Source organism: Electrophorus electricus, chromosome 23 (assembly GCF_041902795.1).
Source record: "Electrophorus electricus isolate QZ-2024a chromosome 23, ASM4190279v1, whole genome shotgun sequence".
NCBI classification, from domain to species: domain Eukaryota; kingdom Metazoa; phylum Chordata; class Actinopteri; order Gymnotiformes; family Gymnotidae; genus Electrophorus; species Electrophorus electricus.
Window position 1 is genome coordinate 8,406,861 of NC_137519.1, and position 17,354 is coordinate 8,424,214.

Genomic DNA, 17,354 nt, shown 5'->3' on the forward strand with positions numbered 1-17,354 from the left:
TGGACTATTGGGCCTTGAGAACAAGAACTTCCCGGCTGGCGCTGGATACTATTTTAACCTCGATTCATTGAATAGTGGAGACACAGCTATATTAGTTAATGCGCACAGAGTTTAAATGATGTGTTTTATATGTATTTATCTAGTAAGTATTTAGAGTAGCACTGGGGAAAATATTGCAGCACCACCTGCTGGAGCAGATGGACAATGATTTTAAAACTATATTTAGACAGTAGCGCCACCTGGTGGTTAAAATGGCCTTGCGTGAGTTTACGTTCTGTGAGTGTGATGTAATTTGGCTTACCCGACATGTGCTAACAGCACTGCTGTACCTAAAATGTTCGTTACAGTAAAAGTGGTATTTGCGTTAGAGAGTTGAGAGTTGTCTTAAGCTTTACGGTGAAAAAAACGTATATCATAAGCTTACATTTTGATATATTATGTAATATACGAGAATGAAGATGTATTAAAATTGATAAATGTTGACATATTAGTTTACATTAGTATAATATATGTATTACTCAAGAGAGGTGATGGTTTCCTGTTTGCACATTTTCTAGATACCACAATGGAAGAGGTCCCTGGTGCCCCAAATTAATTCATGGTTTCTGACTATGGAGTAGCTAACAACAGATGTGGTAGATCCTTCATGGTGTTATGCCCCCACTTATAGTAGATGATATAGCTGTAAATGATTTATTGATAACTTAGAAAGATGTACAGCAATGGAAACGGCCTTGTAATACAATTAATATCCAGAATAATCAATTTTCAAACTGCAGAGATCAGATTTCACTAATCAGTTAGGCATTAATAGTAATTTTCATCAATTATGTTTGCACCCAAAATACTTTAAATTTTGAATAAACATAATTTTATGTTTGGTGTGAATAACATTTCAATCTACACTGTATAAGTTATTTCTCAATGACAATAATATGAAAAGTGTGTCCAAACTTTTGACAAGTATGGTATGTGTTTATTTAAACCTTGTAATAAAAACCAATGAATTTGTGCAACACAAACATACAGTATACTTTGGAGAGCATTAAACAATGTATAGCTGGCTACACATATGATCTATAACAAAATGAATGAAGATGAGATGAAGATTATGGTAACTACATGCTTAATAATAGCAGGACATGACAAACATTATACATGCATATAATATTAATCAGTTTCAAAATTTGTCCAACACCTGTCTGCAGATATTCAAAAGTAGACACAGTTATCAAAATCTTGGCATTAGATAACAACGTAAATTATGTTAGAACATGTTCAAACAAAAATGGGGAAATCGGGGCACAGTATATCACAGCAAAAAAAGTAATCCGGGGATTTCCTTAATGTAGAAATAGCAGGGTTGGCGCCAGGCCGATGCCCCTTCCGGCCACCAGAGGGAGGCCTCGAGCCAACCACACCTCTAATCAAGCTTAACACCCAACAGCTGGGCTAGAGCTTATATAAGCGCAGTGAACCAGTCGTTCAGTGCTGGGTTTTTGCCAAAGTTCTGAGCCAAGCTCCTAGCCGGTAACTTAAGGTATTGAGGTCTGTGAGCTCTTGTGCCACACCTCACTTTTTCCTCTCCAGTTTTCTCTCTCTGGAGGTTTCCCTTAGCCATTCAAGTTCCTCCCCGTTTTTTGGTTTTGTTTGGGAAGTTTTAGATGAGTTTTCCCCAGTGCATCGGGGTTGCCATTGCTTCCCTTGGTGTCCTTTGTTCTCCCTTTTTTCCACACTCGGTGTGGTATTTAGTTTTTCCCTTTGTTTTACCTGTCCCAAGCTCTAAATGTTCGGCACAGGGGCACACCGTTGTTAGAGCGTGGTTGCTCACCCAGTAGGCTGTTGGTATCATCACCCAGCTGACCTGGGTTTGAGACCACCTTACACCACCATGTTGAAAATCTGTAAAGAATATGTTACAGATGTCACTATCGTCACCGCATTGCTGGCCTGGGAGTCCATCAGGCCTGCTAGTGCATGTCTACAGTCAGAGGCTATTGTAGAATGACAATTCAAATGTGAAAAAAATATTAATTATGGCATAGTACAGTTATTTCAGACACTTGATCTTTTCTATACTTTAGAATTCCTCTTCCAAATAATAGAAGGTAAACTATTTTGATATGTAAATCATGTGTAAGTCACGAGGTGTCCCTTCATAGATACAGATTATCCCAGGTTCCATAAATGGGATGTTTGGTAATCTTGCTCCCTGGCTTCATTTCTGGATTTTGACAACTGAATAAGGATCCAAAAATGTGGTGGACTCTTCATAACCATTATTAGCCTTGTGGGAAGAATTCCACTTAGATTTAAAATCAGTTTCCTCTTCACCAAATCCCACATCATATGGAGAACCTACATGAAACATGTACACAGACTGCTTATGTTGTTGACAATAAAAAAAATTTTTAAAAAGATGATTAAAAAATGTAATAAAAAAGAGAGAAGAGAAGAAGAAAATACTCACAGTCCATATCAGCCTCTTCCTCTCTATTTTGAGTACTGCAGAAGTCATAATAAAGAAACAAGTCATTGTTACGAGAGGAAAGAGGAACAGCTGACACAATAATGGAAATCCTATTCATTTAAAAATCACAGAAATCTGAAGGTCATTGCCTACCGTAGCTGAACTGCCTCAGATTCTGTGAATAAAAAGAACAATTAAACCCCTATAATATTAGAATTAGGGTAGGTACCGATTACTAGATGGTTAGACATAGTACATATTTTCAGTTGCTATTCTAGTAAAAAAAAAAACAACAACTATTTACATGCTAATAATTCACAAGTTGGTTACCTGGTGAAGTAATGGCTGTTCTCTTCATGAATGCCACCACAGAAGCTACCAGAAGACATAATAATATGGGCAGTGTAATGTACAAGGGGATGAGAGGGTCATCAACTGTGTGTAAACAAGAATGATAGAGTATTTAGAAACACAGTAAAAATTATCAGTGGGAATTATCAGTGGCTTCACTGACACTCACAAAAAGATAAAACTCACCAGATTTGTTTCCAGCTGTACTGTTTTCAGATCCAGATGCCCACTTATTTGTTTCCAGATCAGGAGTTTTGGCCTTATGTAGACTAACTGTAATATTACTTATCACCTTCCAGTTTCCTCCATTATTGTTTGTGTTCACATGTATTGCACAGAGGTACTGCCCACTGTCTGACTCCATCGCTGCCCTGATCGTGATGTTGTGCGTGTACGGTTCTATGGTTTGGTTTGAGAGCCTGTCTAGGTGTCCATGCACGTCACAGTGGTGACCGTGTTTTATACTGTTCCACTCAAAGTCATATGAGTATACACAGGTGCTGTTCTTTCCAGAAGTCTTGATCCAGTACACCACAAAATTCTTGCGTTCGTAATTTTGTGTAAACGTGAAACTGCAGTGTAGCGGTACAGATTCACCTTCTTTTACCTTGACTAGGTTTGTTATTTCAGGCATGGATGTCACTGGAGAGAAAAACACAACTTTGATGACCGTTCCTAAATCAGAGGACTGCCTTGAGCTTCATAAAATACTACAACAAAACGATATGAATGAAATTAACATGAAATGTACTCACTGTTTGGATTTGGAATGGCAACTATAAATGAATCAATAATGTTGTGAGATGATTTGAATGGAAAAAGGAAGTTCTTATCCAGAGCCTTAACACATGCAAAAAATCCACTCCTAACTTTCAGTGAGCATTTAGGATCTGATTCTTCTTCTGTGCAAAAATCTGTTGAGTTGCTGAAATCGTTAAGTGTGAGGAGTTTACCATCGGAACACTTTACCAAGCATCCAGTTCTGATAAAGTTATCAGACTTTGTGCTTATTTTCCATTTGTTGGTGTCACAGACTAACTGTACTTCATCCTTCATGGTATAAATGAACTGGGTATGTCCTTGGGGAAGAAGAAAGAATATTTACAGCAAGACTGAGGAAATTAGTTTGATAATGCAGGCATTAGTTTGGATCTTGTTAATAACAATAACCCGTAGGATAAAATGTGTATTGTGCATCTACCACAAATTGCATTCTACAAAATCAAATCAAAACTGAAAAAAACTCCCAAAATATTAGAATATTAGACTATATAACCAAGTGTGTAATTGCCTTCTGCTTAGCTTTACAGAGGTAAATTCTCCAATGTTACTTTTAATCAATACATTTATGCATGCACATAATTAAAAATGAGATAAAACGGATATGTGAACAGACATTGAAATATATGATGACGATAAAGTACATTTTTAAAGACCTCACAGACTATGTATAGGTCAGATTAGGGCATAGAAATGAAGACTGTGTAAAAGACATAAAAGCATGGATGTCAGATAACATTCTCCTACTATAAACCCAGACAAGGCAGAGGTCCTCCTATATGAAACACTGGCATAACAATATAGACATATAAATCTCTAAATAAGCTTGCCCCTCAGTATCTCAGTGAACCTATTTTCTATTATGAATGCCTAACATCTACTTTGATCAGAAAGTAGATTTATAATTTATTTCTGTTCACAATTCTATAAAAACTCAACTGCATAAACTAAAAAAAAAAGAATTTGCAACAGTATGATATATAATTAATTGTGAATGTGTAATACAGGATTATATGTAATGTCCAGCATAAGCCATAATAATATGATAATACACAAAAAAATGTGAAATTACTTACCGTGACACTTGTCAATGAAAAAGACCAGAAGGGCAAGATACTGCAGCAGTATGTTTCTCTCTTGCAAACAGTGGAAGCCTGAAGGGAAAAGCAGGAGTTAGAGAAGTGTTAGAAAAAATCTGTGACTGTTGCATGCCTTTCAGTTCAGAGATCACTTATAATAAATTTTTACAAAAACCTTGCATGCATCATGACCTACTGGAGGAGGTAGATCTTAATTTATGCACTAGCAGCATCTGGCACTGAAAGAACAAATACCAGGCACTGAAGAGAGACATAGCTACATATAAAATGTTTATATATTGTCTTTTATTAATTGATTTATCTGTTAAAGAAATTGGATCAACACTCTGGATCACATGCCAAAATGCACGTGCCTCTTCACAACGTCATCTTTGTTTACAAACTTAGAAAGGGTCAACAGGGGTAGCTGGAGAGAAGCTGGAAACCAGTATTCCTATTACGACCCGCCACAACCAGCGCATCACAACGTGCTGGTCATCTGAATGTTACAGCAGTCAATGTTCAGGACTCAGTCAGTGCCTGAGGTTTTGAAGGCTCAGTTGAAAACCTGTTTAGTCCAGCTTTTGAAAATGCGTTTTCATGTTAGATAATAGCTGCAGATCTTGGGATTTATGGATATAGAGTGTCATGGACGCAGGGTGCTCTCGCAGGTGGAGCGGAGGAGCGTTCATGTCTCGGGGAGCCCTCATGTCTGTGCTACCTTCTGTTGCTCTCTTTTTAGCTAAGCCATTACAGCTAGTTCTGCTGGAAACTCTGCTGCACTCTACACTTTTTCTCAGTCACTTTAGTGCCTTTCTCAGATCATCATTAACATTTGCAAAACGATACTTCTCACAACAATTTGTACCAACAGTACCCACAATGGATTACTTGCAAAAGTCTGTAAGTTGATCAATATCCTTAGTTTATGTTTAAAAGTAAATATTTCTGTCAATGAACATGTCAGTGCCATCAGAGTGACAAGTGCACGAAAGTGACTGCGAAAACTATAATGACTGTACAGATTGACAGTAACTAAAGCCACCAGCATTAAAGGTTACAACAAGGCTCCTATTTGGAAAAAAAACATCAAGGTTAAGAATAAATTCAGCAGCCTCATTACAAGTTGACTTCCGACCCAACATCAGTACTTCTGTTTTTTTTTTGTTTTTTTTACTTCCAATGTTTTAAGAAATCTAAGGTTTTATGTCTTTAACACAGTCTTCCATTTTGCTGAATCTGAGAGTGGGACTATATAATGTTGAGATTGAGACTATATAATGCCCTACCCAAATTACAGTAACATGACAATACATCCACACGCCCACCCAGATTAGATAGATAGATAGATAGATAGATAGATAGATAGATAGATAGATAGATAGATAGATAGATAGATAGATAGATAGATAGATAGATAGATAGATAGATAGATAGATAGATAGATAGATAGATAGATAGATAGATAGATAGATAGAGATAAACTCACCATGGCATTTGCCAAGAAAAAATACCACAATGGTAATATACTGCAGTTCCATATTTCTTTTCTTGGGCACTATGCAAAAGAGCAAAAGTGTTCAGCTTTTCCTTGCAGGGTATTCAAAATATGTGAAACCACATGAGGAACAGGAAGAAACAGAAGTTTCTCAATATGTGTGTTTTCAAACGTAACAACAATGTTGTAGTACGCTAGTGTGTAATCCGCCTCTGCACCTGCTTTTCTTGGTCAGGCGCTGTTAAAACAAGTCACCCGTAGATGGCGACATTAATTAGGTTTTATTATGTAGATTTACACGTTTTAACCTGGGATCTGTTTGGCCATATATCTTGTGGTCAACATTAACACGTCTTCCGCCGAACCTGGAAGCCTTTTGTAGGCTTTGCATAAGTAGGTCTATTGCGCAGTATCCAAAGGGTTAGACTGTTTACCTGTTTTGTTTTTGAATCTTTTTCAGCAGTAGACATTGCACCATGTGACATGTGACGTGTGAGTTGAAATCACAATTAATCGCGCCAGGCTCAACTAAATATATATTTAATAAAAGAAGTGACAAGACAGTCACTAACCTATTGCTATTCTCCAAGCCTTAAGGTTTACGGCATGTCTTACTTAGTAGCTAATGATGCTGGAGGTGAGAAAACTACTATTACTCTTATAACAGCGTTATGCTCACGATGAAACGTCAGTTAATTACAGATTTCTCCAGCACCACAAAATACTATGGCCAGAAAACATGCGTTTCTTCCATATAGCCAGCTATAATTTAATTTTCTTCTAGGGCTAGCTACAGTATATACCCATTATGTCACCTTCTATAAGGCCTATATGTACAACGGTTTGTACCCGAGACGGTAAAGATGCATATATTCCTCATTCATGTCATTATACTCATAACATTATATTTACATTTCCATGCTTGAATGCATCGTAAAGACTTGTCTCATTCTGTTAACAGATTTGTAGGCTTTTGCAAAGAGTCTACCTAAACTAGACAACGGTTGTTGCACTGAACCTTTGCATAGCTGGAATCGGGACTATATAGTTAGTCCTACCACCATCGTTGGGCAGCATATCCTGCAGTCGGACAGTCTTTGCTTACTTCTTAAAATTCTGGTAGTCGCAAACTCTGTTGTTTACAAGCGAATGTTTTTTAATGAGCCTTTTATTTTTTTCACTCAAAAGCTAATTTTTATTAATTCGTGAAAAATGAATTAACGAGGCAAAACATTACATCAAAAAATAGTTTTTCGTGTGTTGTATTTGGTCCTGATCAGCTGGAAATACTCTTCATTATTGTCATCGGTTTCGATGGCTCGTTTTGGGGGGGGAAAAGCTCGAAATCATCCTGTGGGATTCCCTTCGTAATGACGCGAGGAGAGGCGGCTCCTATTGGCTAGGGGCGAAACACCAACTCACCATTTATGGATCGTTGGCTTGGTCGATGTCGTCAGGCTCCAACCTAGAAGTCAATTTCCACAGTTTATGTCTGATTTGGGTACAGCGTTATCCTGCTGCTCACTGCTGTTCAATACGACCAGTAGAATGGCGCCAAGCACCTGGTCCTGAGGAGAATCTCAAGCGTCTTTTCAGAGAACTTTCCGAGAGTTACTTTACGCAGGGCAGAGTTCTCCTGAAAACATTGAGTTTTCTTTTTAAAAAAAGAAAGGATACTTTGCGCAGTCACCTCAACAAAACGGACTATTTTAAGGTGACCGTGTCCGTCTGACAACAACAATAAGTATGGTGAGTTATCTTTAACTGGCTACCTAACCAGGAGTCGTTGTTGTCTGTTTACGGTTGGTGGCTATGACAACTTTGACAGGCAATAACTTTGTAAAAGTTTTTGTGTCATCGTATCAAAGCTGTAACGCTATGCTTTTTCTACCGACTGGTGTTTTCCGACCTGCGTGCGTAAAATCAAACGACTGTTAGAATAAAAGAAAGGATTTGTGTTATAATAAGGAACAATGACGTCCTAACCCGGTAAAATAAAGGAACTAGTTTATGGAATTATGGAAAGTATTTGCCACTAGTTTTGGTAAACTACCTAGGCTAAATAAACCTGCAGAATGAAATGTTCGCATCTGTGTTCTTTGACGGGTGATGATGCCGTGTTGTGGACTTGAAATTCAAACCCATTAAGATGCACTTTGAGGGTCTGACTGAATTTTGAAAACAGAAAACGCCCTCACCTGGTTGGCAGGTTTGTCTTTTTTATTAGTGCACTTGCTTCCTTTTTTGAACAGGTCGTACTTTGACCTATATGTTGTTTCAAGTGACAATTGAACGTGTCTCATTTATAATTTATAGAACATCATCTGAAACTTTGAACAGTTGCCTGCAGTTTTTCTTCGTTCTTATGTCCTGTAGTAGCAGGAAAGCGGGCCAAAGACGAGTTTGAATCATTGCATGGATCTCGGTTAGTTTCATAATAACATTTGTCTACACTTTGCATTGACTTGCCTCTCGTGTTACCACGAAATGCCTAGTTAATATCCACACAACGCCGCAGAAAACTGAGCGACATATAGCGATAGTCTGTTGATCCATACTGTTGATGGACTGTAAATGTAATTAGATATTCACAGCCTGAAACGTCATTTTACACGTTCTGCTTAGCCAAATCCTTCGTGGTGTCTTTGCGCTTGGTCGCAGGACAGGTTATGCCACTTCGTCCCATCCATGCAGTTCAACAGATGTTTGCAGAGCTATGCCACCAGCAGAACTGGTTTTCCCTCAGGGTCTGGGTTTTTAAACAAGACTCTGAAATTTGGAAACCTGTTCTTAGAGAAAATGATTTCAAATAAACCCATTAAACTTCTGTCCGTGCTTATCCACATGCCTTTAGGAACTTAATGATATATTTTAGCACTGTAGTCTAATATGCTAGCATCAGGATTACATCCTTGGAGACAACAAAGCACTTCTGTAAATCACTCTGGATAAGTGTGCTTAATGCTAAAGTTGTAAATATCAATCTTGGTGACATCCATTGTATGTTAGGTGGAAAGTCCTGATCAATGGCGTGAAAAGACTTGACAATGTGGCTGTTCGGTTATCAAGTTCAAGGTTGTACATAGTGTAGTCAGACATGGACACAGGTTTCATTCAGTGTAAAAGTGTCAACAATGTTCTCCTCCAGAGTCTAGCTAACTCTGTTAAGCTTTGTGATTATATTGTTTTGGCTAGACTTTTGTGTTGGAATATCTCAGCAACCACAGTACTCGTTTCATTCATGATACCCGAAAGGAGAAGGACTGGTTTCTTAATTTGGAAGTTACAGTGCATGTCCATGTCTAGTGTAAACACACAGCCCACATCGGTGACCGATGTCAACAATGCCAGCCATCAGAGACAAACTGATGATAGGAGAGAATTTCCAAACACAGTGTGTCTAGACACTCAAAGCATAACATATTAATTTACCTTTGTTATAGAAATGCAGGATTAGCCTGCTGTTAACATGGCAAGAGACACATCAGCAGGGCGACGAGAATAAATTTTAATGTATGAGCATTTCATTTCAGTTGCAGTTTGCACTGTGATGTGAATGCAGATGGCTGCAGTGCACGCAGGTTCATGTGTCTGAAATGTCATAGGAAAGCCGTCGTCCATTGCCAGGGCAGCTGAGGGATTTGTTTCAGTCTGCATTACTGATCTGCATGTCCTTGACTACGTTCTGCTGTTGGTGTACTTTGATGCATTTTCTTTTAGTCTGAAAGGGAATTTGGGACCAGGCTAATGTAGCCTTGCTGCTTGGTATGTGTGAAAAGAATCAATCAGTCACATGGACTGTCTGGGACAGCAGACGCTTGCTCTGCTCATTTTTTAAAATCTCTCTCTGGATGCTCAATAGCAGGTCAGTATAGCAGCATATGCTTTGCATTAAAGTCTCCAGCAGGAAGATGTGTAGCCCCCCGCTCCCCCCCCCACAAACTTACTTTGGAAACCTGCTCTTTGCCCTCTTCCTGCTCTATCAGGAGGCTACAGAGGGATCCAGCGACTGTACTAATGAAGGCCATCTGCATCTGAGCTGTGGCGTTCATAAAGTGCTGGTCCTGGCATGCCCCACACGGCTGCAGGCTTTTGGATTGATGGTTTAAGTTTGTCAATAGCCCCTTCACTGCAGGCTAATACACTACTGCAGGGTTACTGATAATTTCCCATAAAGCAGACAAACGACACAACAACGAAGCTGAAGAACAACTAAGAATGAAGAATGTTTACATTGTTCATTTTTCTTTTCTTTTTTATGGCAGTGACTCTTTACTGTGTGTGGTACATATGGTTTCCTGTTCTGCCATGATGCTGAATTCATACAGCATCTTTTTTCTCTGCTTTGTCGCCGACACACTGAATTTTATTTTACTGGGTCTGTCTGAATGGCTGTTACTGTTGGCTCTGAGCATGTTTTCGGAGAAGCTAGCCGTTCTCTGGAGGACATCATGGTGGCAGGTTTTCTAGCCAAACCATAAAACCCCATGTGTCAGTACTGACTAATGCAAAGGCTGTATTCTCTTGCTCTCTCATATCTGACAAAGTTATGGCCTCTGGGACAGGGGAACGGTAGGGAGCTTACTGTTTTATTCTGGCATATAGGGTTGGATTTTTTAAAATATGAGAATTATAGGCATGTCCTTACTCCTCCCCAAAACTATCTAGACTCGTTGCCACCCTCAGTTGTTATGAACCGGCGAGAGGCCGATCCGTATCACCGAACATGTCCTGCAGACACGGTAAAAGATTATTCTAAGAGAAGGCCATTGCCATGAACGTGACTCCAGGTTTTTCAGCTCAGAAACACGGTCACTGCCCCTGTGTTCCTGCTAGGACATGGCCATGTCCGTAAACCGCACCCTGACCTGTCCCGGTTCTCTGCGTGAGGCTGGAGTAGGCTGCAAACGCTCTATACTGCTTGTTTCCGTACTGCCACATCTGGGTGTTTCTGATCCATTTAGGTTTTACATTTTCCAGCATTTTGGCAGGCACCCTTGTCCAGAGCGCCTTATAAAATCGCACTGTGATCTCTGCCTAAAACATATCCTCATGGTAGAATAAAGAGGCTAGCACATGCTAGCATTGTCCCACCCTGCAGGATGAAGCAGCTGGGGTCAGACTCGTGCGGCCTGTTCGACCTACTCGCGCTCTTCCATTTGGCCCGCGTGCTCCAGTGCACCAGCTGGCCCAGCAGTGAGCGGCTCCTGTTAGCAACTGTCGGCAGGCAGAGCGCCTTTGATCGCCTACGATGTACACCGGGAGCTTTTCATCTGCGCAGCAGTCACGGTGTGTGCTGCCAGATAGAACAGCGGTCCGCTTGGTTAGTCACTAGGGCGAGAAACATCTCGTCTGTTCAGTGTTACTGGAAGAGTTCAGCCCTGGTTTGATATTACGGTTGCGCGGTTTTGAAGCCGTTTTTGACTTGCCTGTGGATCCGGGCTGTCTTGCTCGTATCGGGCTGGAGCCTTAGCTTGTTGCCCCCGGTGACGGAGAGCAGATGCACTGCTGAATACACGGCCGTGTCGCACCGAGGAAGGACTCATGGCCACATCTCTTATTCACAGAAGAGATACAGAACGTTTCACTTGCAGCCGCAGCCTGCTCAGGGCCGGTGTTTACACTTCGGTTTTGCAAGGAAGTTTTGAGATTTTTCCTTGCTATCAGTGGTCTGCAAAAACAAAGAAAGGGGAAGGTGACCTAAAGGAGTAGTCTACTTTTCTTCCCTGAACTAAAACACTGCTAAAAGTCACAGACAGATTAGCATGACCTCTGAGCATGATGAAATCTAGCCTTTACTACGTTGCATTCTGGGTTGGCTGTGTTGCCACTCTCATGTTGCTGTATTCATGAAAACATTCTTTCCTTCCATACCCAAACTCAGAATAAAATTAACTTATTTTTGTGTCTCCAAACCCAGAATAACAAAACAGCATTATGAATTTTCCTTGTTATCACGAAGGAGGATGATATTGCGGTTCGGTCTCTACATACCCAGCCCTCAAGCAAGCTCTCATACAAAAAAGCAGCAACGCTATTACACACATGACCTCAGTCCCAGCAACAGCCTATCAGTGCACGCTTCCAACAGCCTACTGGATATGGATTTGCATGTGCTGACTCATGACGGTGACAAGCTATTGAAAGGAGCGCGCAGGTCTCTGACACCAGGAGGACAGGTTATTTTTAACTCGTTTTATCAGCATCATGGCTATTTGATCATGGTTCTCCAATTCAGCAGAAAAGCTCAAGTAGAAAGCCAAATAACAGCAAGTTCTGAACTTGCAGGATGAGTCTGTGTTTTGAATGCTGCCACGTGCCACCACTCAACGTGTTTGTATGTCTGGTGTTTAAATAGTCGCTTTGTTTACAGTGTGTTTTGTCCTATGGAAAGTAACGCAGAGTATATCAAAGGTCCTGATTGGCAGACTTTGGGTCCTGCGGTTTCCTAATATGACCTAATATCAGGGCAGCCAATTGGGACACAGCCTCACTGTGTCTCACCTACACAGGAAGCCTGCGAATTGGGCTGCTTGAAAAATATGAAGATTATAGATAGCAAGTATGGCTGATCTTCTGTATGACTGTGTATCACTACCAAATGAAAGTTGATACCCTCAGAAAAATTTATGTTTGCCACACTGTATGCTCTGAGGCTATGTACAATTGATGTTGATCACCAAAGGATAAGTTTGAATCCTTTTCAAGATGGTATTTTTGCCTCCAGATTTCAGGAGTGATGCAGCATGTGATTCCTCTGTTGAGGTCATCTATCATACTGTGGTTAATTTGCTGAGGTTATATTTAGCCGATGACAGTGAATCACAGTTAAAATCATAAGTCATAATCTGAAGAAGGAAAGTTTAAACCATCAAGGCAATGTAACCTTTATCTTCTCTCTCCCTCTCCCTCTGCCTCTGTGCTTCATGTCAGCCTGCACATCTGCAGTTGTAATAGTCCAATGTCTGTAGTGCATAGTCCAAGGTCTGTGCTGGGTTGCACAATTTAGTGCATTCTCTGCTCCAGCACACGCCTATCACCTCCTGAATGCCTTAATAGTGCGCTGATGAGTGGAGTCATGTGGGTCAGGGGAGGAAAAGCATTAAACCCCTGACACTAAGTCCAGGCTCTCAAATCCAAGTGCAGTCAAATGTTTTTTTAATCACTGAGCAATTAATGCAACTCGCATCTGTTTCCTAAGTATGAATCACAGCCAGAACCAACCCTCCAGGAAAAGGGACGGAGTAACCCCAGTGCTGAACCTCACTGTGCAGCTCTTGCAGGGGCACTGGAGAACAGACATTAGGATCCAGCAGGCAAGCAGCCAGCCATGCTGCGGGGAGCTCTGTGAGTGGCAGCGCTCGATACACAGAGGGGCGTTCCTTCGTTTCCCGGCCCTCGCCTGCACCCATTTCCCGTTGGCTATGAGTAGGAGTTTCTAGCAGGCAGCATTCCTGAGCGCAATCTGTTTACTTTTCCCCGACTCTGCCATCATCAGAAACATACACACACGCACATACACACCACACAGACACAGGCTGCAGTGGGTCGGCCCAGTCGGCTCCTCTTCAACATTCCTCCCACTCTCGCTGGTAGCAGAGCTCAGGACAGATGCTTCACACTGATCTCAGATCAGCTTACTCTTCCCAAGCCTCCGCCCCTCAGCCACCATCAGAGATGCGCAGAAGCTGACCTCGTGTCAGTAAGGAAGGCACCTTTTGCCGACCAGCACCACCCAGATGCACCAGTCAGACCGGTCCTTCTGTCCCTGGGCAGTGGTGTTTTTATTGTTAGGTGTGGTAGAGGGCGTCGGAGCCAGAGTCTGGGCGGACTCGAGTCAGGGTGGACTCGAGCCCTTTCAGCAAACCTGGCATCTGATGTAGGCAGTTGAAGGGAGGTAGGACACCCAGTTTAATCAAGTCCTCACATGTGCCTGTCTTTGGTTAGTGGCCTCGCTGGGAGCCTCTCATGTGGCCTATTAAAATGGTGACGACGTTGTTTTGTGTCTCTGTGAATCCCTGTAAAATTTGTTTAGACAGGGCTGGTTTATGAGGCGACGGCTATTAACGCTGGAGCTGAAGGGTCACGGGATAGCAACACCTTGCAGGACACATGTCTGCTGCTTTCAGGGCAGCCAATCAGATTGTAGGACAGGCATCTGCTGATTTCAATGGGCAGTAAACCCATTCTTTTAGATGGCACTTATTCACATGTATTTAAATTGTTTTATTAAACTTCACATAGTGTATTAACATTATGTAAAAAAAAAACCAACCAAATTATTCTTTTGTTAACTTACTTAGTAACATCCTTTTTAGAGTGAAGAATGTACATTTCACGTTCACACGACATCGTTTTCTTCAGCTGTGGTTCCTCATTATGCTGCTATTAGTGGCCTGTCGGATGACTGAGATCTTCCTGCTTGTCTCTCTGTGCTTGTCTCTCACACTTCGCTGCCTGCAAGTGCAATGTCTCCCATTATGGAAATAAGATGTGCTGCTAACCAGTAAATCTGGTCCATACTGTAGACCTGTTCTCTCCGTATGGCTTTATTCTGCTTTTTTGTTGAGCCAGACGATTATATTTGGTCTGTGTGTAAATACCTTGAACTCTGCTCCTGACATATGCACTCACACATACACGCACCACCTCCATCCCTGATGTGTTTTCCAGTGCTTTTTCACTTTCACATCCTGATTTGCCTTTGATCTGGGAGGTCCTGTTTTCATGAATCTATTAAAGGAGGACAATTTTGCCAAGACCACAAGCTATGAGTCCTGGAATGAAGTGACTCAAGATACCATTTAAGCTGCTTTTCAAAGCAAGTTCCCTATAGTATATCAGCAGTTGCTCATTAAGGCATGCCCAATTCTTTACCGTAACAGAACATTCAGTAAATGGATGGCTGTACTTGGTATATAAATACCAGTATGGTTTTTCATGGTGGTTGTTCTCAAAGTCCATACAGATACAATAAAAATATCTGTTTTTATATGGATTTTGAAGACAAAATCAAGTTCTAACCTTCAAGTCATGGAGTAAAGTTTCCAAGTTGGCTTTTGAGTAGTAAAACCACCTAGAGAGTATCAAAGATCAGTCTTTTACGTTTCAGTTTACTCAAGTAAAACATGATTAGATGTGGGAATTTATTCTGGAAAAATCCTTCATAGTCAAAGATACACTGTTGATTCCTCCAGCTTTGGGCATGGATCCTAGACCACCCAGACACATTCAAAATCACGTCTAGGGATTAAAAAACTTTAAAAAATGGCATTTTTGGAACAGAAGTGACTTGAGTTCTGTGGTCACCAGTTTGAATAGTTGTCAGAACCATAGCTTTATAAAAATCACTGGCTTGTAAAATTCTGGAATGTAAATGATACCAGTTGCCGTTGAAACTGAACATAACTGTTAGAAGGAGTTGTAATGAATTCTGATAATATTGCTAAAACCCATTAGATTCTAAACATTTACTTTCATCTGCAAACTGGGATGTGTGGTCAGGTGATCTCCCATGAACTGTGACCTGCATTTATACATAATGGAGCAAGTCGACATGCAGTCTGGACAAGGGGAACCATTGTGTGACACAGGAAGTCACAGATATAGCTGAAATGATTTGTCTCTGTCCAGTGTTCAGAAGGAAACACTGACCTGTGATTTCTAAAAAGATGTTCCATCTGACATTTGCTCATGGTGTAATCTGAGCTCGTCCCCTTAGGAATGAACCATCGACCTTACTTCCCCATTCGATTTGATGCACAGCTTAAAGGATGGAGCATGTGGACAGAATGTCTGGGCTGAATTTAGCATTGGCCCTGGGTTTCTGAGCAGAAACCAGACGTTTCTGAGCCGCTCCCGTCTCGGTTTACGTTAGGCTCCCTGCTGCCATCGTCTCTGGAGAAGTCGTAGGTACCTCCAGCACCTCCACCTTTATCCTGCAGACTCTCTCAACACCTTTGAATTTTATACTTCTGTAATCTGATTACTACATGCACTGGTGCATTACCTCATTGTTAATAACAAGGATTAATTAGTGTAAGATTATGTAATTTAAGATTTGGAGCCGCCTCCTGTAAATGGCCTTTTGTCGGCATGGCAAAATAGACCAAATTACAGTCTAAAAATCGTAGGGCCATAGACTAGGGCAATGGCCAACACATGAACTAAAATGAACTAAATTGTTGTTAGATCATATGATGATGTAGTTTGAAAATAAGTAAAGAATTAGACCACTGTATACTTCTTAGAGAAAGAGATTATTCATGGATTGTGTACACAGAACATCAAGGCTTGTCCATTTATCATTGTTGTTTTTTGGGGAAATTACATCAACAGGCAGATCCGAACTTGGCGGGGGGTGGGGGGTATTTTGATTGTCTAGACAGTTGAAAGTCCTCTTAAAGAAACACAGGATCTGGCCATTTCAAGAGTTTTGGTCATTAGGTTTAGGTCATGTTTAGGTTATGCAAAATATTCTGGGCACAGGGTGTGAATAAATAAAATCTTCTATAGAATATTCAGAACAGGTCTAAGTAAATGGTTTCAGAATTGACAGAAATCATGAAAAATGTGTATAAGCAATGTAAAATGCCCTAGACCTCTTAAAGACAGTATAAAAATCATGAGTGTTTCCTGGTATTCTGCTGATGTGAAGTTATTATGCCACAAGCTCTTAGCCCAGCTGATGCTTTTCACACAGAGAACTTCCCATCAGTACCATGGGGACAGCCAACCAGCGATTTTCCAGAAGCACTCGAGTCCATGTGGTCTCGAGGGCAAACAGATTGGCGCTGATAAATATCCCATCGTTAATAGTGTAGACACACTAGCACTGGCGGCATTGTTTGCCCAAGTGATTCCTTCCAGGAAGCCATTTCGGAATGCTGCTTGAGTAAAATGTCATGCCTGTACGCTTGCCAGCGGCCTGCACTTGAACGCTCTTCCTGCAGTTTGCTCCACCACTGCAGTAATGCAGGTGACAAGAAGCCCCAAATCCAGCTGCCATCCTTGGTCTGTTGGCATGAAAGCTTAAAAGCAAAATTCCAGTGTTTGTTGCCTTTTCCCATTGCCTTTTCCAAGGCTTAGAGTGAAAGAGGAATATCAGACATTACAAACTGTTAATATGCCACTTATGCAGAAGCACAATATTCTATAGCAGTTTTTGTTGGTTTGG

The 17,354-nt window shown here is 41.0% G+C and overlaps 2 protein-coding genes across 5 annotated transcripts in view; one reads left to right on the forward strand and one right to left on the reverse strand.

Moving 5' to 3' along the window:
• Nucleotides 1-221: 221 nt before the first annotated feature.
• LOC113575739 (uncharacterized) lies at nt 222-6,265 on the reverse strand. Of its 2 annotated transcripts, none has more exons than XM_081706090.1 (8): nt 6,170-6,265; nt 4,678-4,755; nt 3,577-3,900; nt 3,008-3,463; nt 2,801-2,845; nt 2,624-2,645; nt 2,471-2,505; nt 222-2,358 (listed from the first exon to the last, which is right to left on the reverse strand). In XM_081706090.1, exons 1-8 carry the CDS (start codon nt 6,219-6,221, stop codon nt 2,219-2,221), a joined length of 1,152 nt encoding a protein of 383 aa, XP_081562216.1. In that variant the 5' UTR covers nt 6,222-6,265; the 3' UTR covers nt 222-2,218. The 2 variants fall into 2 exon arrangements, with proteins under 2 accessions (XP_081562216.1, XP_026863209.2); XM_027007408.3 differs by having other exon boundaries at nt 2,801-2,905.
• Nucleotides 6,266-7,609: 1,344 nt separating this feature from the next.
• The window catches only part of myo1ea (myosin IEa), a 52,222-nt gene continuing 42,477 nt past the window's right edge, over nt 7,610-17,354 (forward strand). For 2 of the 3 annotated variants that reach the window (XM_035521000.2, XM_035521001.2), the window contains exon 1: nt 7,611-7,927. In XM_035521000.2, the coding sequence (XP_035376893.1) occupies nt 7,925-7,927 (3 nt within the window). In that variant the 5' untranslated portion in view covers nt 7,611-7,924. Of the gene's footprint in view, nt 7,928-17,354 lie in introns of all 3 variants that reach the window. The other variant, XM_081705989.1, reaches the window with a different exon arrangement.

Coding starts and splice junctions, on each gene's coding strand:
- LOC113575739 (XM_027007408.3), bottom strand. CDS start 6,221: ATGGAACTGCAGTATATTACCATTGTGGTATTTTTTCTTGGCAAATGC. Junction 4,756..6,169: donor TTTTCTTGGCAAATGCCATG/GTGAGTTTATCT, acceptor TTTTCCCTTCAG/GCTTCCACTGTTTGCAAGAG. Junction 2,906..3,007: donor TACAGCTGGAAACAAATCTG/GTGAGTTTTATC, acceptor GTTTACACACAG/TTGATGACCCTCTCATCCCC.